The sequence below is a fragment of the Stomoxys calcitrans genome, chromosome 4, assembly GCF_963082655.1.
Source record: "Stomoxys calcitrans chromosome 4, idStoCalc2.1, whole genome shotgun sequence".
NCBI classification, from domain to species: domain Eukaryota; kingdom Metazoa; phylum Arthropoda; class Insecta; order Diptera; family Muscidae; genus Stomoxys; species Stomoxys calcitrans.
Genome location: NC_081555.1, coordinates 105,311,801 through 105,334,755, shown reverse-complemented (window position 1 = coordinate 105,334,755; position 22,955 = coordinate 105,311,801). Strand labels below are relative to the sequence as shown.

At 39.1% G+C, this 22,955-nt stretch overlaps 3 protein-coding genes across 3 annotated transcripts; all 3 read right to left on the bottom strand.

Annotated features, from left to right (window-relative positions):
- Positions 1-7,704: 7,704 nt before the first annotated feature.
- On the bottom strand, positions 7,705-8,857 carry LOC106090717 (lectin subunit alpha). The gene is made up of 3 exons (XM_013256999.2): positions 8,723-8,857; positions 8,497-8,608; positions 7,705-8,402 (listed from the first exon to the last, which is right to left on the bottom strand). The coding sequence occupies exons 1-3, from the start codon at positions 8,855-8,857 to the stop codon at positions 7,705-7,707; spliced, it is 945 nt and encodes a 314-aa protein (XP_013112453.2).
- Positions 8,858-14,096: 5,239 nt separating this feature from the next.
- LOC106090727 (lectin subunit alpha) lies at positions 14,097-15,765 on the bottom strand. The gene is made up of 3 exons (XM_013257011.2): positions 15,628-15,765; positions 15,457-15,568; positions 14,097-14,841 (listed from the first exon to the last, which is right to left on the bottom strand). Exons 1-3 carry the CDS (start codon positions 15,757-15,759, stop codon positions 14,156-14,158), a joined length of 930 nt encoding a protein of 309 aa, XP_013112465.2. The 5' UTR covers positions 15,760-15,765; the 3' UTR covers positions 14,097-14,155.
- Positions 15,766-19,090: 3,325 nt separating this feature from the next.
- LOC106090726 (lectin subunit alpha) lies at positions 19,091-20,832 on the bottom strand. Its single transcript, XM_013257009.2, has 3 exons — positions 20,654-20,832; positions 20,466-20,577; positions 19,091-19,808 (listed from the first exon to the last, which is right to left on the bottom strand). Exons 1-3 carry the CDS (start codon positions 20,825-20,827, stop codon positions 19,135-19,137), a joined length of 960 nt encoding a protein of 319 aa, XP_013112463.2. The 5' UTR covers positions 20,828-20,832; the 3' UTR covers positions 19,091-19,134.
- Between the last annotated feature and the right edge of the window lie 2,123 nt (positions 20,833-22,955).

The window sequence follows — 22,955 nt, the reverse complement described above, 5'->3', positions numbered from 1 at the left end:
TTTCATTTGGGCTGAGTCTAACGAAAACTGACGACATAATTAGCACTTCCACGCAAATATATTCACTTTTGTGGGTCATAAAAATTGACACATTTTCAGCGACATGCTTTACCAAATGATGATCTTTTGCATTTGATAAGAATATTATTGTAGATAAGTGGGTATTTATGGGTTCTTGAAGGTAAGTGATCAAATACTCCCACATGTGACATTGATGTTTATGGTGGAAAACAGTATCAAAAAAAAAAACAAAAAATAAATAAAAATTAAGCATCGCATATTTTAAAACTATGGGTAGCGCATGGCCAAAGTAAGCACAAGTTAAAACTCATAAAGTTTGGCTGCTACCGAATCGTATATGCCCTCCACAGTGAGCCCATATTAAGTTATGTTCTGATTTGGACCATTCTTGGCATAGGCCTGTAATGTCAAAATAGAAGTGCTCAGTTAGTCAAATCGGGAGATCGATCTTAAAAGGATCAGCCCATACATACACGTGGCAAGGCTTGAAAAGGATCTAGAAGTGAAAATCGGGCTATATATATACGAGGGCTGCTGTATAAGTTTCTGACCTAGGCCACAATAAGTATTGCCAGGTCCAATTTGACATTTGACATTTTCTAGCATAATCGTACTTAGAACGTTTTGAAGTACGACCATCATTGTGTTGTTTTCAGTAACTTGAAGAAAAAAAATTTTAACAAAAACAAGTAAAAGCGTACTAAGTTCGTCCGGTCCGAATCTTATATACCCTCCACCATGAATCGCATTTGTCGAATTCTTTTCCCTGTATCTCTTTTTAGCTACACAAAGGATAAAAGAGAAGAATTGCGGTTAGCTTTACGAGTTCGGCCGCTGTCGTGATTTCGACAGACGGACGGACATGGCTAGATACAGACATAATGTCGAAAATATCCAGAATACATATGCTTTATGAGCTCGCATATTATTATTTCGAGGTGTTACAAACGGTATGACTAAATTAGTATACCCCAAAAAATTAGTATACCCCAAAACACCAAAAAGATCTCGAGATTGAATTTAAAAAACAGTAACATTGAATACAACAGTCTACTATTGTATAAATGGCAACATTTTATTTTTATACCCACCACCATAGGACAGGGGGTATATTCATTTAGTCATTCCGTTTGCAATACATCCAAATATTAATTTCCGACCCTATAAGGTATATAAATTTCAGAACGTTGTTAAATTCTAAGACGATTTAACGATGTCCGTGTGTCTGTCCGTCCGTCCGTCAGTTGTTATCACTCCACAGCTTTCAAACATTGGGACATTGAGCTGGAATTCGGCACAGATACCTCTATTTCCTGCTCACAGGTTAAGTTCTTAAACGGGCCAAATCAGACCATATTTGGATATAGTTGCTATATAAACCGATCTGCCGATGAAGGGTCTGAAGCCCATAAAAGCTTTATTTTTTACGCGATTGCGCTGAAAGCTGAAACGGTGTGTAATTTTAAGCCTCCCGACACCCGACATAAATATGGCTGAGATCGGACTATATTTGGATATAGCTGCCCTATAGACTGATCTTCTGACCATAGACCATAGACCTTAAAAGCTTTAGTTATTATCCGATTTTGCTAAAATTTGAAACAGTGAGTTATTCTAGCCTTCTGGCATCTGACTTAAATATGGTTCAGATCGGACTATATTTGGATACAGCTGCCAAATGGACCTGATAAAGGGTCTGAAGTCCATATAAGCTTTATTTTTTATGCAATTGCGCTGAAAGTTGAAACGGTGAGTAGTTTTAGGCCTCCCGATATCTGACATAAATATGGTTACGATCAGACTATATTCAGATATAGCTGCCATATAGACCGATTTGAGGATTGAGGGTCTTAAGCCCATGAAAGGTGCAATTATTATACGATTTCGCTAAAATTTTAAATAGTGAGTTGTTTTAAGCCTCCCAACATTCAACTCAAATATGGTTCAGATCGGACCATATTTCATATGGTCCGATATAGACCGATCTGCTGATTTAGGGACTTTGTACCATAATAGCCGCAAGACCTCGCTGAAATTTGAAACAGTAAGATTTCCTAATCCTCCCGGCATCCGACCTAAATATGGTTCAGATCGGTCTATATTTGGACATAGCTGCCTTATAGACCGAACTCCCGATAAATGGACTGAAGCCCATAAAAGCTTTTTTTTTATCCGATTGCGCTGAAATTTGAAAAAATGAGCTATCTTTAGCCTCCCGATATTCGACATAAATATGGCTCAGATCAGGCTATATTCATATGCAGCTGCCATATAGACCGATTTGCCGATTGAGAGTATTGAGCCCATAAAAGCCGCAATTATTATCCAACCTCGCTGAAATTTGAAACAGTGAGTTGAACTACGTGCTTGGATACTCAAACCAAATATGGCCTATATAGGAACATATTTACATATAGCTGTCATATAGACCGATTTGCCCGTTTAGGGTCTTAAGTCCGTAACAGGCACTTTTAAAATCCGACTTCGATGAAATTTGAAGCTGTGAGTTGATTAAAGTCTCCTAATATCCAACACAAATATGGTTTAGATCGAACTATATCCAGATATTGATGTCATATAGATGGAGGCCACCATAGCGCAGGGGTAAGCATGTCCGCCTATGACGCTGAACGCCTGGGTTCGAATCTTGGTGAGACCATCAGAAAACATTTTCAGCGGTGGCTTTTCCCTCCTAATGATGGGTTCGAATCCTGGCGAGACCATTGGAAAACAATTTCAGCGGTGGCTTTCCCCTCCTAATGCTGGCAACATTTGTGAGGTAATATGCCATGTTAAACTTCTCTCACAAGTGGTGTCGCACTGCGGCACGCCGTTCGGACTCGGCTATAAAAAGGAGGCTCCTTATCATTGAGCTTAAACTTGAATCGGACTGCACTCATTGATAGGTGAGAAGTTTGCCCCTGTTCCTTAGTGGAATTATTATGGGCAAAATTTGCAATCTTTGAGTTGATTAAAGCCTCCGTTTATCCGACTCAAATATGGTTTAGATCGAACCATAATCAGATATAGCTGTCATATATATCGATCTGCTGATTTGGGGTTTTAAGTCCATAAAAGCCGCAATTATCATCCGATTTCGCTGACATTTGAAACAGTGAGTTGTGCTGGGAGCTTCGATACTCAAATCGAATATGGCCAATATGGGCCCATATTTACATATAGCTGCAATATATGTTGATATGCCCATTTAGGGTCTTCCGGATATCCGACTCAAATATGGTTCAGATCGGTATTTATTCAGTTATGGCTGTCATATAAGGCGGTCTAACGATTTGCGCTCTTGAGCCCATAAAAGCTGCATTTATTACCCGATTTTGCTGAAACTTGAAGCAGTGAGTTGTTTTAAGCCTTCCGTCATCACATTTAAATATGGTTCACTTTGGACGATATATAGATATAGCTGTCATATGACCGATCTGCTGATTTAGGGTCTTAAGTCCATAAAAGCCGTAACTAATATTCGATTTTGCAAAAAATTTGAAATAGTGATTTGATTAAAGCCTCCTGATATCCGACTCAAGTATGGTTTAGATAGGTCTTTATTCAGATATGGCTGCCATATGAACCGATTAAGGGTCTTAAGGCCAAAAAAGCTGCATTTATTACCCGATTTTGCTGGAATTTGACACAGTGATTAGTAAAAAGCTTCCCATCATCCGACCAGCATATGGTCCAGATACGACCATATTTAGATAAAGCTACCATATAGACCGATCTTCCAAGTTAGGGTCTTACTGCCATAAAAAGCCAATTTGTTGCCTGATTTCACTGAAACTGTGACTTGTATAAGAGTTCTCGGCACCTGAATCAAATATGATCCAGACCAGCCCCAATTTGCATTAACTATGGATATGGTAGTGGAGTTGTTATATAAGAGGATTAATAATTTATCCATTGCGGTGGGTATAAAAAGTTCGGCACGGTCGAACTAAACACGTTTTTACTTGTTTCCCTTCTTCTAGAATATTTGACTCATATCTAATGTTTTTGCTTATAGATTACAACCTTGAACTCTTCACAAGCCTATTGTTTGGTCACCATAATTAAATCAACTTTACAGTTTCCTGATAGACTTTTATTGAAATATAGCCTAAATTTTAATTTCATTTATAAACTACCTGCCGAATATTTGACGTAGTAATACGTCAAAGGCCTGGTTTTTCAGCATTGTTGATAACAGCTAAATGCAATTCTCGTCTAACACAGACGGTGTGGGCCTGCATCCTATTGTACTGTGTGGCAAGAGATAAAAAAAAAACAGGTGTTGTTAACATAAACGCAGTAATCACTTAAATGGCTTCTAGTTAAGGGTACTTCAAATCCTACCACTGATACTTACAAATTGGTCATGTTCTACCAACACCATGCCATCATTGACTGTGTACGATTGAGGAACAGCAGTCACCCGCTTGAACATGGCTGCTAGTAGGTAGGCCAAAATCCCTGAAATATTTCTTATTGAGATATGCATTTGGTCTGAGTCTAATGAGAACTGATGGATTTATTACCAGTTCCATGCAAATATATTCACTATTGTGGGCCATAAAATTGGCACATTATAAGCAATATGGATTGCCAAATTAAGAACTTTATATATGTTAGCTGCATTTGATAACGATATCACTGTTGATTGTTTGTGAATGATGGGTTCTCAATGTTCCATAAAGTGGTCACATACTCTCGTAGGTGACTTTAATGTTTATGGGTAAAAATATTATCAATTAAGAGTAATAAACAACTTGAAATGAAAGCTTCGCATATTTCACAACTATGGCTAACGCGTGGCCGAAGTAAGAACAAGCTCAAAAGGTGTAAATTTTGGCTGCTTACGAGTCGTATATGCCCCCCCCCCACAGTAAACCCATATCAGATATATTAATGACTTTCAAAGTAAAAGTTGGGTCCAAGTAGCTGGGGGGCCGCCCCAGCCCCATAACTCCTTAAAAAAAGGTTTAATTGACGATCATGACAATATGGGACTCAAATGAAAGGTATTCGGGAGTAGATTAAGAATATGGTCAGGAAGTAGGAATAGGCTTTATAATTTATTGATAACGGAAGGGGGCGGACCCTCCACTGTTACCCCAAAAACACCACCCAAAATCAAAAGTGGACCGGTAAGGACAATATGGGTATCAAATCAAAAGTATGCGAGAGTAGATAACGAATCTGGCATACAAATTTATGTCGAAGTTTAGGTGGTCACTCCACCCCCACAAAAAAGCCCAAAATGGAACTCGGCTTGTTTGTTCCGTATAGACTGAAAACTGCAGAACCGATTTTTTTCGAAATTATCGTATATTGTGTAGGTCGGTCTGGATGGAGACATAGGTTATAAAATTTTTTGGTATCGGAAGGGGGACGGACCCTCCCCCTTATGCGAAAAACACAACCCAAAATCAAAAGTGGACCGATCGGGAAAATATAGGTATAAAATGAAAGGTATTGGAGAGTAGAATACGAATATGGTATTAAACTTTGAGTCTAAGTACCCATTGGGACGCCCCAACCCTAAAACTCCCCCCAACAGACATATTGGACGTTCATTTCAATATGGGGCTCAAATGAAAGGTATTCGGGAGTAAATTTTGGCATAAATCTGGCATACAAACTCATCGAAGTATAGGGGGTCACGCCAACCCTCAAAAACCCCATTAGACCCGTTATGACTACATGATATTTGGATAAACCGATTTTCCTGAAATTTTCATAGATTGTGTACGTTTGTATGGAAGGAAACATTGGCTATATAATTTTTATACCCACCACCGAAGGATGGGGGTATATTCATTTTGTCATTTCGTTTGCAACACATCGGAATATCCGTTTAAGACCATTTCCAAATTATATATATTCTTGATCAGCGTAAAAATCTAAGACGATCTAGAGATGTCCGTCCGTCTGTCCGCCTGTCTGTTGAAATCACGCTACAGTCTTTAAAAATAGAGATATTGAGCTGAAACTTTGCACAGATTCTTTTTTTGTCCATAAGCAGGTTAAGTTCGAAGATGGGCTATATCAGACTATATCTTGATATAGCCCATATATATACCGATCCGCCGATTTAGGGTCTTAGACCTATAAAAGCCACATTTATTATCCGATTTTGCTGAAATTTGGGACATTCAGTTGCGTTAGGTCCTTCGACATCCTTCGTCAATTTGGTGCAGATCGGTCCAGATTTGGATATAGCTGCCATATAGACCGATTCTCCGATTTAGGGTCTTAAGCCCATATAAGCCACGTTTATTATCCCAATTCGCTGAAATTTGGGACAGTGAGTTGTCCTTGGCCCTTCAACATCTTTCTTCAATTTGGCTCTGATCGGTTCAGATTTGGATATAGCTGCCATATAGACCGATCTCTCGACTTAAGGTTTTGGGCCCATAAAAGGCGCATTTATTGTCCGATGTCGCCGAAATTTGGGAGAGTGAGTTAAGTTAAGCCCCTTGACATACTTCTGCAATATGACACAGATCGGTTTAGATTTAGATATAGCTGCCATATAGACCGATCTCTCTGTTTTTGGTTTTGGGGCCATAAAAGGCGTATTTATTGTCCGATGTCGCTGAAATTTGAGACAGTGAGTTGTGTTAGGCTATTCGACGTCCTTCTTCAATTTGGCCCAGATCGGTCCAGATTTGAATATAGCTGCCATATAGACTGATCTCTCGATAAAAGGTTTTGGGCCCATAAAAGGAGCATTTATTTTCCGATTTCGCCGAAATTTGGGATAGTGTGTTGTGTTAGGCTCTTCGACATTTTTCTGCAACTTGGCCCAAATCGGTCCAGGTTTGGATATAGCTGCCATGTAGACCGATATCTCGATTTAAATTCTTGGCCCCATAAAATGCGCATTAATAATCCGATTTCACTGAAATTTGGCACAGTGACTTATGTTAGGCTTTACGACATCCGTATCGTATATGGATCAGATCGGTTTATTTTTAAATATATTGTAGCTACTAAAAATACCAATATTTTTTTAAATACAATTGAACAATGACTTGTACTTATTAGTATTTGGTCCAAATTGGAACATATTTCGATAGATGTGCTATGGGACATAAGGTATGCATTTTTCACCGGATTTTGATGAAAGGTGGTTTACATATATACCCGAGGGAGATTCGTTTATATAGGAGCTGTATCCAAATCTGAACCGATAAAGCCCATTTGCTATCCCCATTGACCTACATCAACAGTAAATATCTGTGCAAAGTTTTAAGCTGTCAGCTTTACGCTTTCGACAGCTCTCGTGATTTTGATAGACTGACGGACGAACATGGCTAGAACTCAGAATGTTTAGACCATCAATATGTACTTGGATATATTTACTTGTGGGGTCTTAGATCAAAATTTCGAGGTGTTTTAAGGTGTTTCAAGGTGTATGACTCCATTCTTTGATGGTGGATAAAAAAAATCCTCCCCCCGAGCTTTTTGAACAATAGGTATCAAATAAAAATATTTAAAGGAAAATTGTCCATATATTGTAAAAGAAGGCGCAGCGGAGCGGGCCTGGTTCAGTTAGTAATCATTAAAATACGTTTGGAAAATGCTGGTAGACTTTTTATAATATTTTTTATAGACTTATCAGTCTATGATTTTTGGAAAAATTAATATAAATCAAATTTTATTGCATTCACATCAATACCTTATCTACTACATATTGTTTGAGTTGCTTTGTTGGACAAGCAAGTCATCGATAGTCTTTGCATTTTCTTCCAATTTTTGCTGAAATTGTTCAGAACCCTGCATAATGGATTTTTGTGTATGCTCACTATGTCCATCGATTGTTTGTTGAGCTTCTTTGGTTAACATTGATATGTCATTATGAGCTTCACGGATTATTTGCTTAATTGTTGGGCCCACATCGGCAATAACCGCCTGAAGGTAGGGCTTCCTGGCAAAAAGTTCATTTATGGATCTTTGTGATTCATTTAAAGTGTGCATTGAGGACTTTTGCCATTCCTGTAAAACACTGTGAGTTTTCAAACGATTATCAGTTAGCGTGTCATGCACTTCATTGCTATGATTTTCATGATCCTTGGCAAGCACTTGATTTAACTCGTTTATGGCTGTTCGAGTTTCTTCCAAATCACAACTAACATTTGAGACTTCTGGAGGTTGCTCACAAACATAACCACATTTCGATTCACACTTATCATCATTCCACTGAAAGTCAGAGCCCAAACGTATTTGGGCACAGTGTTCAGCCTTTTGATGGTTGTTCGGTTCACCTTTCATCCAACTGCTAAATTTTATTTCAGATCCATTTACAATTGAGTAGAATGAACGATTGGTAGTTTCTGCAGTATTTAGATTGTCGTGGTGGCCAATCCATAGATTTGGTGCTGTAACTGAAATTTATTCAAGAGTCAGAATTTTTTAAAGATCGTAGAAGCTAATGTGTGGAAAAGGTTTAAGTCGAGCTTGAGTCGACTTGGGTCCTACCGAATAGTTGTCGCAGCAATTCATCAAAGCCTTGATTTTTTGCAGCACTGTCGATAACGGCAAGTTGCGAATTATGACTGGCACACTTGGAGTGAGCCTCGAACCAATTATACTGCAACAAGAGATACAAATTAAGATTTATCTGCATAAAGACACAAATCACCTGAGTGGCATGTAGAAAAGGGTATTTTTTCTAATAGCAAGCCCCGCCCCCACTCATACTTACACTCGACTCATTTTCTACTATATACGAAGTGCCATCACTGGCGATATGCCATTGAGGAATAGCAGTCACACTCGTATATATGCCTGCCAGCAGACAGGCAAACATCCAAGAAATATTTTCCAGTGAGATATTCATTTGCGCGAAATCTAATGAGAACTGATTAATTAATTAATAATTCTGCTCGAATATATACCCTTTTGTGGGTCATAAAAATGGTCATTGTATTAACGTTTGTTTAAGCAGATACAAAGGTACAAAGGTAGATCTTTATATTTCTTAACAATTAAATTTGATAACAATATGAATTGTGCGATTTTTGGTTTTGGATTAAGTCTAATAGCCCTCAAACCACCTACAAAAATATATTAATATCAATAATGTTGTTATCAAAGTTAACCTCATTACCCCCAGAGGTGTGATAAAAATCAAAACATGTAATTAGTCAGCAACGTAAAAACCCCATTTGAAATCAATTAGATGGAATGAATAGTTAAACGCCAACAGTAAGTGGTACAAAGTTCTTATAAGGAGTATGGAATGACAAACAAGTGGAAGCGTTCGGCCGGGCCAAATCTTGGGAACCCACCATCATGGATCCTGCTAAAAATTTATACAAAATAAATTTTGTTCAAGGCTAAGCTTCTAGAAAGCGAAAAAGGATGATCGAGAGACCGGTTTACATGAGAGCTATATCAGGTTATAGAAATTAGTCTAAAACGTATTTGCCACAGTTGTTGGAAGTCGTAACAGAACAAATCGGACAAAAATTGCGGCTTGTAAGGACTCAAGAAGTCAAATCCGGAGATCGTTTATACGGGAGCTATATCAGGTTATAGACCGATTCGGACAGTACTTAAAACAGTCGTTGAAAATCGTAAAGAAAATCTCATGCTAAATTTCTGCCAATTCGGGCAAAAAATGTGGCTTGTAGAGGCTCAAGAAGTCAAATCGCGAGATCGGTTTATATGGGAGCCATTTGAAGTTATAGACCGATTTGAACCATACCTAACACAGTTGTTGGAAGCCAAATCGGACAAAAATTGCCGCTTCCAAGGGTTCAAGAAGTCAAATCGGGAGATCGGTTTATATGGGAGCTATATCAGGTTATAGGCCGATTTGGACCGTACTTGGCACAGTCGTTGACAGTGTCATGAACCCCCCATAGGAGGTCGCTTTACCTTTTCTCTGGAGTGGCAATTGATGCTGGCGGGCGCAGGCTGCTGGCGGTTGAGCTCCGGCTGTGGCTCAGTGAATGGGGCGCGGTTCTTTGCCAACACCTATTGCGAAAAAGGAGGGACAAAAACACTAAACTCAACCAGCTTGTGGATGGAAAAAAATACAGCGGGTACGTAAACACTTGGAAATTAAACACAGAGGATAATGTCTTTATCGGTTCGCTGGCAAGCCGGTCTTCCATGGCAAGTTATAAAAAAGGAGGGAAAACCCTGTAAAGAAAATGAAACATTTATTAAAGAAGAAAACCCTGAAAAGGAATAGAAAAAAAAAACAAAACAAATAACGAAAATTTTAAAACTAAAAACTTAAGTCTAAAGAATTAAAGCCAAGAATCCTCCACCTTCACTGCCATATAAAAAACTTTAGCAGCTGCAATTGTCACATTCACAACCCCTGTCGCTACTCCACCGAGGGACCTAGACGCTGTCGCATACCCCAGTGTCCATAAGGTATTTCAAAACGTTTCTCCGACCATAACCCGACAGGCATACAGACGGTTGACTCTTGACAGATTTATTTTGTTTAAAAAGTTTTTTTTCTTTTGTGAAAAAAAGAGTTAAATAAAGAAAGTTACGGTGCTGAGAAAGCAGCACATAAGAAAACCCCTGGAAAATAAAGAATGGAAGACCATGGAAGATCGGCATGCCAGCGAACTGATAAAGACATTTTCCTGTGTGTTTAATTTCCAAGGTTTTACGTACCCGCTGTATTTGTCCATCCACAAGCTGGTGGAGTTTAGTGTTTTCGTCCCTCCTGTTTGGCAATAGGTGTTGGCAAAGAACCATCCACTGAGCCACAGCCGAAGCTCAACCGCCAGCAGCCAGCGCCCGCCAGAATCAATTGCCACTCCAGAGAAAAGATAGAGCGACCTCCTATAGGGGGTTCGTGATAAGAATGGCGCCCAGCGTAGGGCCTGAGAGATCAGGTTTACCACGTCATTATAGTTTCAATCGTTCCATATTTGTTTCATGTTTTCCGTCCATGTAATCCCCGCAGATGGGTTAATGGTAGCTGAAGTCTTATTTTACTTACTTTAATTGGTTATGACAGAATATTTGTTCCACTAGCTGTATGACGACGATAGCATAGTTACACGCATCAAAATACAACGGCTGCGTAGGCAAGGTCATGTTGTCAGAATGGATGAAGAAGCTGCAGCAAAGAAGTCTTTTGAAGGCCAACACGGTGGTACACGCAAACCGGGAAGACCAAAAGCTCGATTGAAAGATCAAGTTGTGGGAGACACCTCAAAACTTGGTGTCTGAGATTTTAGAATTAGCGCAGAAACCGTGAGTCTCATGGAGGAATTCATGAACCTTAGATGGATACGATTGCAGCATTGTATTTTTCTAATTCATGAAGGAGGCGTAAGTCACGGCTTAATGGGATCCAAGTTTCGATGGTCTTTAATAGCCCAAATGGTAATTTGCTTACCTGTCCGTCCGTTATCCTTCTTGTTATGTTAAACAAATGCCAAACCAAGAGAGGCCTGCATGGTATCTTTATTGATGTCCTTCAGTGTCCTTGGTTTCTCGTTAAGGGGGCAAATTCAATCACATTATTACCTTTTGTTTTATTAATGTCGGCGGGAATGTAACCTTGGAAAGAAAAGAGAGGAAATTAAGTTATTTTGGAGGACATTAAATTTCTACTTTATTTGTCTTTATCGGTTCGCTGGCATGCCGGTCTTCCATGGCATGCCTCGGCCTAACCCTCCCCGAACCATGGTACTCCGGTGGCCCACTTAATCGGAGTACCCCAAAAGCTTACTCACCTGTTCATTACACCATTCCTTCCTCTTTCTTTAGTTTCTTATCCCTTCATGGGAAATGAAAAAACCTAAAAATATTTTATTCTATCATTTTTACAAAATTCGACATTGTTTTATTCGTAGGTCCCCGGGTATTGTGGTTTTGGTGGCAGCCTCTGCTGCCAATAGGGTCCTTTTTAGATTCTCGTCTGTCCGTCCGTCCGTCTAGTCTTTGGTAAGTATTGTCGTGTTTATGTGGATCTGTCACAGTCAGTTCTTGTCTAAAAAGGTTTTTTATTTTCCAGAGGTTTTTGATGTGCTGCTTTCTCAGTACCGTAAGGTCAACATTGGCTGATGGGCAAGAAAATATCCTCTATTATCCACTACCTAACCTAACTATGAGCTCATGTTTAGGTCACTGTATAGAACCCAACCAAAGGGAAAGTAGTAAAAAAAAGCTCGAATGTTGTCCCTACCTAACTTTCTTTTTTATCTCTTTTTTCACAAAAAAAAAAACTTTTTAAACAAAATAAATCTCTCAAGAGTCAACCGTCTGTATGCCTGTCGGTTTATGGTCCGAGAAACGTTTTGGACTACCTTATGGACACTGGGGTATGGGCCAGCGTCTAGGTCCTTCGGTGAAGTAGCGACAGGGGTTGTGAATGTGCAGCTGCTGAAGTCTTTTATATGGCAGTGCAGGTGAAGGAGTCTTGTCTTTAATTCTTTAGACTTAAGTTTTTAGTTTTAAAATTTTCGTTATTTGCTTTGTTTTTTTTTCTATTCCTTTTCAGGGTTTTCTTCTTTAATAAATATTTCTTTTTCTTTACAGGTTTTTCTTTCCTTTTTTATACCCTTCACCATAGGATTGGGGTATACTATTGTCATTTCGTCATTCTTTTTGTAACTACTCGAAATATTCGTCTGAGACCCCATAAAGTATATATATTCATGATCGTCGTGACATTTTATGTCGATCTATCCATGTCCGTCCGTCCGACCGTCCGTCTGTCGAAAGCACGCTAACTTTCGAAGGAGTAAAGCTAGCCGCTTTAATTTTTGCACAAATACTTTTTATAAGTGTGGGTCGGTTGGGATTGTAAATGGGCCAAATCGGTCCATGATTTGATATAGCCGCCATATAAACCGATCTTGGGTCTTGATTTCTTGAGCCTCTAGAGTGCGCAATTCTCGTCCGATTTGACTGAAATTTTGCACATAGTGCAAAAACTGTGTTAAGTATGGTTGAAATCGGTCCACAACCTTACATAGCTGCCATATAAGCCCATCTTGGGTCTTGACTTCTTGAGCTTCTAGAGAGCGCAATTCTCATCCGATTTGGCAGAAATTTTGTACATCGGCTCCTCTCACGACAATATACGTGTGCAATATGGTCAGAATCGATCTATAGCTTTATACAGCTCTCATATAAACCGATCTCCCGATTTCGCTTCTTGAGCCCCGAATCGGACTATAACTTGATTATGCTGCTCCTCCGTCCTTATTCATTATACTTTGTTTGCCTAAAAACAGATACTGCGCAAAGAACTCGACAGATGCAACCATGGTGGAGGGTATGTAAGATTCGGTCGGCCGAACTTTGCACGCCACCATAGGATGGGGGTATACTAATTTCGTCATTCTGTTTGTAACTACTCGAAATATTCGTCTGAGACCCCATAAAGTATATATATTCTTGATCGTCGTGACATTTTATGTCGATCTAGCCATGTCCATCCGTCTGTCCGTCTGTCCGTCCGTCCGTCCGTCCGTCTGTCTGTCCAAAGCACTCTAACTTTCGAAGGAGTATGTTTTTCATGTTTTGATATAGCTGCCATATAAACCGATCTTGGGTCTTGACTACTTGAGCCTCTAGAGTGCGCAATTCTAATCCGATTGGAATGAAGTTTTGCACGACGTGTTTTGTTATGATGTACAACAACTGTAATAAGTGCGTTTCAAATCGGTCAATAACCTGATATAGCTGCCATATAAACCGATCTTGGGTCTTGACTACTTGAGCCTCTAGAGTGCGCAATTCTTATCCGATTGGAATGAAATTTTTGCACTACGTGTTTTGTAATGATCTACAACAACTGTATCAAATAAGGTTTAAAACGGTTGATAGCCTGATATAGCTGTCATATAAACCGATCTGGGATCTTGACTTCTTGAGCCTCTAGAGGTCGCATTATTATCCGATTTGCCTGAAATTTTGTACGACGGTACGTGTTTATTATGGTCTGAATCGGTCTATAGCCTGATACAGCTCCCATCAAAATCGATCTCTCTATTTTACTTCTTGAGACCTATGCACCACGGTGGCTCCACGGTGGTACTCTGTTACCTAAATTCTACTGTTAGAAATTATTAAACACAAGAGTCGAAAAAGTATTTATTTAATTTTATTTACTTTTGGATAGTTCATGCAGATCGTTTGTGTGCAGGAGTTACTCCGAACCTAACACAAGTATACGATCCACAGCATGTAAATTTTCATCCAACCTTTCTTGGAATTCTTCATTCTTTTGTACGATTGTTGTTTCCATTTCCACATTATTGCTGTTAATAGTCTCTTCAACAATGCTGGAGTTCTGGAAAATGTCTTTCATTGCTTCGGTAATGATTTCCTTCATTGGTTTGCCCACATCATTGTAGACAGCCTCCAAATATGGTTTCATCACGAAAATATCATCAATAGCTTGTTTCGATTTCTCCAATATTTCTTTTGTAGATTGTTTCCATTGCGTCAAAACCTTTTCAGCTTCATTGGTATTATTTGCTAGCAGTTCTTTAATTTCTTTGCTTTCCTGCTCATGACTTGCAGAAAGTTCTTTATTCAAACTGTAGACTGATTTGCGAATTTCTATCAAATCACATTTGGAATTCGATAGAGTTTCAGATTTCTCACAAACGTAGCCATAGCTGTTGCTACATATCTTATCATTCCACTGGAAATCAGATTCGTGGAATACTTGTACACAATGTTCCTGATATTGAAGGTTGTTGGGCTCACCCAAATGCCAGTTGCTAAAATTTAATTTGTCTCCAGTTGCCATAGAAAAGAAAGGACGATTGAATCGCCCAGTAGTGTTAAAGTCATCATGATGACCCAGCCATAGATTTGGTGAGCGGTCTGCAAGAAAATTTAAGAAAAAAAGGCAATTGAACAGGACTTGAGAATTCAAAATAAATTTCAATGTTGTATCTTTCTTGGGAGTCTTGTAGTATGTGGTCATAAATCAGTGATGGGCAAATACACACATACTGTTGTACATTATTGTGTACGTGTAAAAGAACATAAGCCCATGAGCTTGAAAGTAATGGATTTATGTGTCAGAGGGCCACCGTAGAGCAGAGATTAGCATATCCGCCTATGACGCTGAACGCCTGGGTTCGAATCCTGGCGAGACCATTAGAAAAAATTTTCATCGGTGGTTTTCCCCATCCTAATACTGGCAACATTTGTAAGCAACTATGCCATGTAAAACTTCTCTCCAAAGAGATGTCGCACTGCTGCACACCGTACGGACTCGGCTATAAAAAGGAGGCCCCTTATCATTGGGCTTAAATTTGAATCGGAGTGTACTCATTGATATGTGAGAAGTTTGCCCCTTTTCCTTAGTGGAATGTTCATGGGCAAAATTTGCAATTTCCAATTTCTAACCACCACTGTCATAAATCATAATCAAAGTTAAATATACATCTTTGTGTCAGTATAGACAACTTTGAATTTAAATTCGTAACTTACAAAAAAGTTTCCTTAATAAACTATCAAAGGCTTTGTTTTTCTCAGCACTATCGATAACGACCAATTGCGTATCTCGACGAACACACTCCCTATGGGCCTGTAACCAAGTGAACTATAAGAAACAAAGTTTAAGTTATTGCTAAGGAAATATGATTGAACTATTTCACTTACTAGGGAGTCCCTTTCGATTAAATATTCCCGTCCATCATCTGCCGTATGCCATTCGGGAACAGCAACCGCAGGATGTAAAACTGCCACCAAAAACGGCAATAACAAAATGATATTTCTTATAGAGATATCCATTTGGGCAAGCGTCTAACAACTAAAGTAATATCACGCCATTCTATTCAAATATATTGATTCTCTATGGTCATATCAGTGGTCATTTTATCAGGGATTTATTTGGTACTTGAGTGTAAGCACATAGTTGCTTGTAAAAATACACAAAGTAACAAAAAAGACGTCATATAGTTTGCCCGGGCCTAGCTTTTAGATATCCACCAACATGATAGTATTCACGTCAAATCAGGGGGTTGACTTGTATGCCAGCTATACTAAAATGCATTATGGATATTGGACCAGCGCTTAAAATTTCATTGGAAATAAAATAGAAAAAAGTAAAAAGGCGTTAAGTTCATACCTCATACCTTATGCCCCATAGCAGTTATATCGAAATATGTTCCGATTTGGACCAAATACAAGTCATTGTTCAATTGTGTTTAACAAAATTAAAATCATTACCGACTTACTAACGAGCAACGCTTGCAAATCATTGAATTTTATTACCAAAATCAGTGTTCGGTTCGAAATGTGTTCATTCACCGTAACGTTGCGTCCAACAGCATCTTTGAAAAAATACGGTCCAATGATTCCACCAGCGTACAAACCACACCAAACAGTGCATTTTTCGGGATGCATGGGCAGTTCTTGAACGGCTTCTGGTTGCTCTTCACTCCAAATGCGGCAATTTTGCTTATTTACGTAGCCATTCAACCAGAAATGAGCCTCATCGCTGAACAAAATTTGTCGATAAAAAAGCGGATTTTCTGCCAACTTTTCTAGGGCCCATTCACTGAAAATGATTTGCAAGCGTTGCTCGTTAGTAAGTCTATTCATGATGAAATGTCAAAGCATACTGAGCATCTTTCTCTTTGACACCATGTCTGAAATCCCACGTGATCTGTCAAATACTAATGCATGAAAATCCTAACCTCAAAAAAATCACCCTTTATAATACAACAACGACTTACATCAGACGTCTCGTACGCGCAGCCCGCTTTTTGTTCGGATTTATTAAGAATTAGAGCTTGCTGCATTGCGAAAGTCTATCTGCCGAAGAATATGTTAACAGATCTACACTAGGAGGTAGCGGTGAGCGAAATTCTTTAATTCATTGCAATAATAAAACTAAAATTATTCAAAAAAAAATACTGGAAACCATCGAACACACATCAAATTGAACCAGAATGAAATATAGCAGCTGACGCACTCTTTCAAACATATGTGACGTGAGTTACGATAAAATCGTCGAAGATTATTCATAAATAGAATATAATAACTAAAGGAGTTGTCAGCTGGAAAAATTAAATGACAATGCTAAAACCATACGATTAATTGTACGATCCAAAATGGTATACAGTAGAACCTCAATAATATACAAAACAATTTAGAAAAGGCAAATCCATTGAAACAGCCCTTCACGACCTAGTCGGCTACAAAGAGAGTTCTCTCGCTGTTAAAGAATATACAATGGTAGCATTTCTTGACATTGAAGATGCCTTCAATAATGTAAAATCGACGTCAATTATGAAAGAGTTGAAGTTTCTAGGCATCAACTCTACCATAAAAGTTTATTAACAACTTACTTACCAAACGATGCATTACGGCAGACCTTGGAACTGTGTTTCTAAAAAGATGGGTCAGCAGAGAAACTCCTTAAGGAGGTGTACTGTCTTCTTTGGAATATAGCCATTAACAATATATTATTGTCTCTGAAAGCTCTACGGGCAACAGCAAAGTGGGCTACCGAAAGTGGTCTAGGTATAAATCCGTGCAAGACAGAAGTAGTTCTTTTCAGCTGGAGACATAAGTTGCCTACAGTGAAACCTGTCTCCTTGTTCCATTTACAGAAAGCGGAAAATATCTGGGTGCTTTGCTGGACAGGAAATTGAACTTCAAATCGACAACTCTTGCCCTATACAGCTGCAAGAGAGCCATTGGCAAAATTTGGGGGTTTAGACCGCATGTCATGCATTGGGTATATACTGCAGTCTTCAGACCTATTATGCAATATGGTGGTGTGGTCTGTTGGACGGCACTTCGAAAGTCCATCTACTGCTCAATAGTCAACCGGATCCAAAGGATTGCTTGTTTGTGCATCGCAGCCGCACTGAGGACGACACCATCTGATGCACTGAATTTGTCTCTGGATATTGTGGTTAGACAATTCGCAGCCACCACTGCCGTGAGGTTAAGGAAGATTTCTCATTGGTCATGTGGCGACTACGAACACTGTGTTATCCTTGATACAATAGCCGATGTTCCAGACAGTGTGGATTACACCCTACCTGAGTCGCTTGTTGATAAAAAGTATTGTATCACTATTTCTGATAGAACCGATTGGAACTATGATATCCCTGGTAATAGAAGTTACATAGACTTCTACACGGAAAGTTCCAAACTAGACTACCAGGTGGGCTTTGGGGTGAACTCTTAAGAGCTAGAAGTGGGCATATCGAAAAGGTTACCCGACCGATGCAGAGTGTATAAAGCGGAGATTCTTGCCTTTAAGGAAGTGGTGGCTTGGCTAAGATATAATGTCATTACGACGATTGGTATAAATATTTTCTCACACAGCCAGGCAGCCATTAAATCCCGAACTCAAATACCGCCCTCGGCTGTCACAGATCTCTCAACGAGATGGCTGAACAGTTCAAATTTCATCTGTTCTGGGTGCCGGGCCACATAGAAATTCCAGGGAATTGTAAATCGAACGAGCTTGCGAGATTAGGAACTACCTTACACATTCCAGTGGAACTTAAATCTTTGAATATGCCTCTAGCGACATGTAAGCAAAATTTCAGTATTAGGCCCGAAGGGCAACAAATGGTACATGGTCACAAAGCCTAATCTAGACTTGAAGAGGTCTACCCCTTTTTTGTCACTGGCTAAAATAGTCATCCCAGTCATTGTGTCCGTCATGGCAGGTCACTGGCTTATCGGAAAACATGCCGACAGACCGAAGGTTGCCAGTAATGACTTTTGCCGAAGCTGTGAGGACGTCGATGGAGAAGAGACAATAGAATATCTGCTGTGTATGTTTCCCAAACTGGGAGTCAGAAGGAGTTCCACTTTAGATTCTCAGTTCTTTTATAACATGCCTGATTAAGCGGATGTGAACTTTTTCAAGATGTTGGACTTTTTAAGGGGATCTGGATGGTTCAATGGTAGCAGCTAGATAGTATCTCCCTTCTCCTGATCTTCTGAACGATATATTATAAATAAATTTTGTAGAAAATGGACGTTTAGCAAACCGATTGACATAATGAATATACCACCCATCTTATAGTGGTGGGTATAAAAACAATCCTCTATGCTCCTTGAAGAATGATTCTGGAAAAAAATTCTTATTAAATATGCCTATATTCCACTCAAAAAGGTTAATCCATTTATTTTTCTCTAATCAAACAAATTATCAACATCCACGGTATTGCTCTCCAAATCTTGAGCAAAATTATCAGATGCACTGTTTACCTCAGCAACAGTTCTCACATGATTCACTTGTATTGATTGCCAAGCCTCGGTGGATACAGTGCTCATTCCATCCAAGGCATTGTTGAGAATTGCCAAAAATTCATCTCCTACATCGGCAAGAACAGCTTGCAAATAGGGTTTGCGTAGCAGCACTGCATCTATGGATTTCTGAGATTCGACAATTATAGCTTTTTTTGCCGCCACCAAATCCTCGACTATTTGATTGTTCTCGTTGTTATTGTTTTCCAAGATATCGGTTACATCTCTGCGGTGATTTGCAAATTCAGCGGACACGGCCTCATTCAAGGCCTTAACTTCTTTGCGTATATCTTTCATGTCATCTTGACAGTTAGTGCTTGATTCATCTTTTTCACAAATATAGCCATATTTGCTATTATCACATGAAGCATCGGCCCATTTGTATTCGCTGTTGCCACCCACATAGGCACAGTGCTCTTTTTTCTTTATATTTTTAGGTTCCCCCTTAAACCAATTGGTGAATGTTAGAGGTTGGCCGGTGGAAATGGAAAAGAAATGACGAGGTCCTTTAGCCAAATTGAATTCGTCATGATAACCAAGCCAAAGAGGAGAAGGTTTTGCTGAAAAATAAGGGGAGAAAGAGAGAATGTTAGAGTTAGGCAAATTATCGATAAAGTAGGATAGCAAATTGGGATCTTCCACATGAATTAAATATTTGTGTCATATGTCTGTTCTGTTTGCCCATATGTTGACTTTTATGTAAGTAAAAATGGAAATTGCAAATTTTGCCCATGAACATTCCACTAAGGAACAGGGGCAAACTTCTCACATAACAATGAGTGCAGTCCGATTTAATTTTAAGCTCAATGATAAGGGGCCTACTTTTTATAGCCGAGCCCGAACGGCGTGTCGCAGTGCGATACCTCTTTAGAGAGAAGTTTTACATGGCATAGTACCTCACAAATGTTGCCAGCATTAGGAAGGGAAAACCAGCTCTGAAATTTTTTTCTGATGGTCTTGCCAGGATTCGAAAGCTAGCGTTTAGCGTCATATGCGGACATGCTAACCTCTGCGCAATGGTTGACTTATATAAGTACATAAGTCAACTTAGCTCTCTATCCGACTTGATTTCTCCATTGACGCTTCCACTGTTTCTTAGTACATATTTTTAGTAAGTTTAAGCAAGTTGTGGTTATCAAATGCTCTGTAATTATACCCCTTGTCGTTAAAGGTATGAAAAGCTCTTTTTTTCTTAAAAATTGCCCATTTTTACTTACCAAATTTCTCTCGTAATAAAGCAGTGAATGCAACATTTTTCTCTTCACCTTCAATGACAACCAAATTCAAATCGCGACGAGCACACTCATCATAGGCCTGTAGCCAATTGTACTAAAACACAAAAAAAAAATTCAATAATTCCCTTAAAACCCCACAATTAAATCTATTTTCGATATTCTTAACTCACTTTCAATTCCTTTTCAATTAAATACTCCTTGCCATCACTGGCGGTATGCCATTCGGGAACTGCCACCGCATTATGCCATATTATGGCAATTAAGAGAAAACTTTGCAACAGTTGTCTCATGGAGGTATTCATTTTGGTTGCCTTCCAAGCACTGCAATATTTCCTGAATCTCATAACGATTATATTAAAATTTCTCGCTAGAAAAGAATTTTCGTTATTTGATATTTATTCAGTGATATCTTTGTTCTGCTTAACAATGAAAGAAAACGTCTATTTGCCCTAGATGTTGTAAAAAATGTGTAAAGAATATAAATTTGCTTTTACAATTTAATCAGAATTTGTTTTTCTTAATACTATGTGCAACGAGTAAATATTAATGGGGTAAACCGCCTTAGATTACTATTCTTGGAGAGTATATGTGATAGACCAAAATGTTGAAAAATTAGAATAAACACAAGTAAGGTGAGGCAAAAGTTTAACGGTGCCTCCACTATAATCTAATTTAAGTGTAAATTAAGAGATTTTTAATACGGCCACTTTGTCTTAATCTAAACCAATTTGGTGATAAAATGTAATTTTCCGCCAAACCCGTTCAAAGTTTTAAATCAGAGTAGAAGTCATATATGGATCCATTAGTGGGCTCAGATGGACTCCAAAGACCCAACAGCTGCGTTGGTTATATCACACCGTGGCATGTTGTCCGCCCCTCCTACAGGTGTGAGCGATTTGCCACCTGTAGTCAAGCTCACAACCAATCGTCAGACTAACAAATGAGGAAGAAACCGATAACCCAGACGGATGCGTAATTCATTCCAAGCCTCTAACTAAATTTGGTGTTTCTGATTCAGACTCAGACAGCCACAGTGCCTATGAAACAGTCATTGCAGCTGAATCGAGAGATGAGGTCAGCGTGATGACGGCAGCAGTGAGAGGGATTTTGATAAGCTCACAAGAAGACCGAGAAAGCAATCCGGGGAACGACGAAGAAGACTGAGGGCATATAGCTGCTAAAACGCTGAAATAGAACAAGTAAAAGCGTGCTAAGTTCGGCCGGGCCGAATCTTATATACCCTCCACCATGGATCGCATTTGTCGAGTTCTTTTCCCGGTGTCTCTTTTTAGGCAAACAAAGGAAAGGAAAAGATATAAGAAAAACGAATTGATATGCTATTGGAGCTATATCAAGTTATGGTCCGATTCGGACCATAATGGAATGTATTGGAATATATTGGAGACCACAGAAAATCTCATTGTGTAAAATTTCAGCCAAATCGAATAAGGATTTCGCCCTTAAGGGCTCAAAAAGTAAAATAGGTAGATCGTTTTATAGGGGAGCTGTATTATATTATAGACCGATTCAGACCATATTTGACACGCATATTGAAGGGAGAAGCCGTTGTATAAAATCTCACCCAATCAGATAATAATTGCGCGCTATAGAGGCTCAGGAAGTCAATACCTAGAACGGTTCATATGGCAGCTATATCAAGCTATGGACCGATTCGAATCATACTTTTCACAATTGTTAAAAGTCATAACGAAACACCTCATGCAAAATTTCAGCCAAATCGGATAAGAATTACGCCCTCTAGTGGCTCAAGAAGTTAAGATTCAAAATCGGTTTATATGGCAGCTATATCAGGTTATGAAACGATTGGAACCATACTTGGTACAATTGTTGGAAGTCATGACAAAATACGTCGTGCAAAATTTCAGCCAAATCGGATAGGAATTGCGCCCTGTAGTGGCTTAAGAAGTCAAGACCCCAGATCGGTTTATATGGCAGCTATATCAGGTTATAGACCAATTGGAACCATACTTGGTACAATTGTTGGAAGTCATGACAAAATACGTCGTGCAAAATTTCAGCCAAATCGGATAGGAATTGCGCCCTGTAGTGGCTTAAGAAGTCAAGACCCCAGATCGGTTTATATGGCAGCTATATCAGGTTATAGACCGATTCAGATCATAATAAGCACAGTTGTTAGAAGTCATAACGAAACAACTCATGCAAAATTTCAGCCAAATCGGATAAGAATTGCGTCCTCTAGTGGCTCAAGAAGTCAAGATTCAAGGTCGGTTTATATGGCAGCTATATCAGGTTATAAACCGACTAGAACCATACTTAGTACGGTTGTTGGAAGTCATGACACATGACACAAAATTGCGGCTAGCTTTACTTCTTCGAAAGTTAGCGTGCCTTCGACAGACAGACGGACGGACGGACGAACGAACGGACATGGCTTGATCGACATAAAATGTCATGACGATCAAGAATATATATACTTTACCGGCTCTGAGA

What these genes read in the sequence shown, in the direction of transcription:
- LOC106090717 (XM_013256999.2), bottom strand. Translation starts at nt 8,857, where the DNA reads ATGAATATCTCACTGGAAAATATTTCTTGGATGTTTGCCTGTCTGCTG. An exon ending in TAGTAGAAAATGAGTCGAGT is followed by an intron (nt 8,609 to 8,722) that starts GTAAGTATGAGT and finishes CTCTTGTTGCAG; the next exon opens with TATAATTGGTTCGAGGCTCA. An exon ending in ATTGCTGCGACAACTATTCG is followed by an intron (nt 8,403 to 8,496) that starts GTAGGACCCAAG and finishes AATAAATTTCAG; the next exon opens with TTACAGCACCAAATCTATGG.
- LOC106090727 (XM_013257011.2), bottom strand. Translation starts at nt 15,759, where the DNA reads ATGGATATCTCTATAAGAAATATCATTTTGTTATTGCCGTTTTTGGTG. An exon ending in TAATCGAAAGGGACTCCCTA is followed by an intron (nt 15,569 to 15,627) that starts GTAAGTGAAATA and finishes TGTTTCTTATAG; the next exon opens with TTCACTTGGTTACAGGCCCA. An exon ending in TTTATTAAGGAAACTTTTTT is followed by an intron (nt 14,842 to 15,456) that starts GTAAGTTACGAA and finishes ATTTTCTTGCAG; the next exon opens with ACCGCTCACCAAATCTATGG.
- LOC106090726 (XM_013257009.2), bottom strand. Translation starts at nt 20,827, where the DNA reads ATGAGATTCAGGAAATATTGCAGTGCTTGGAAGGCAACCAAAATGAAT. An exon ending in TAATTGAAAAGGAATTGAAA is followed by an intron (nt 20,578 to 20,653) that starts GTGAGTTAAGAA and finishes TTTGTGTTTTAG; the next exon opens with TACAATTGGCTACAGGCCTA. An exon ending in TTTATTACGAGAGAAATTTG is followed by an intron (nt 19,809 to 20,465) that starts GTAAGTAAAAAT and finishes CTTATTTTTCAG; the next exon opens with CAAAACCTTCTCCTCTTTGG.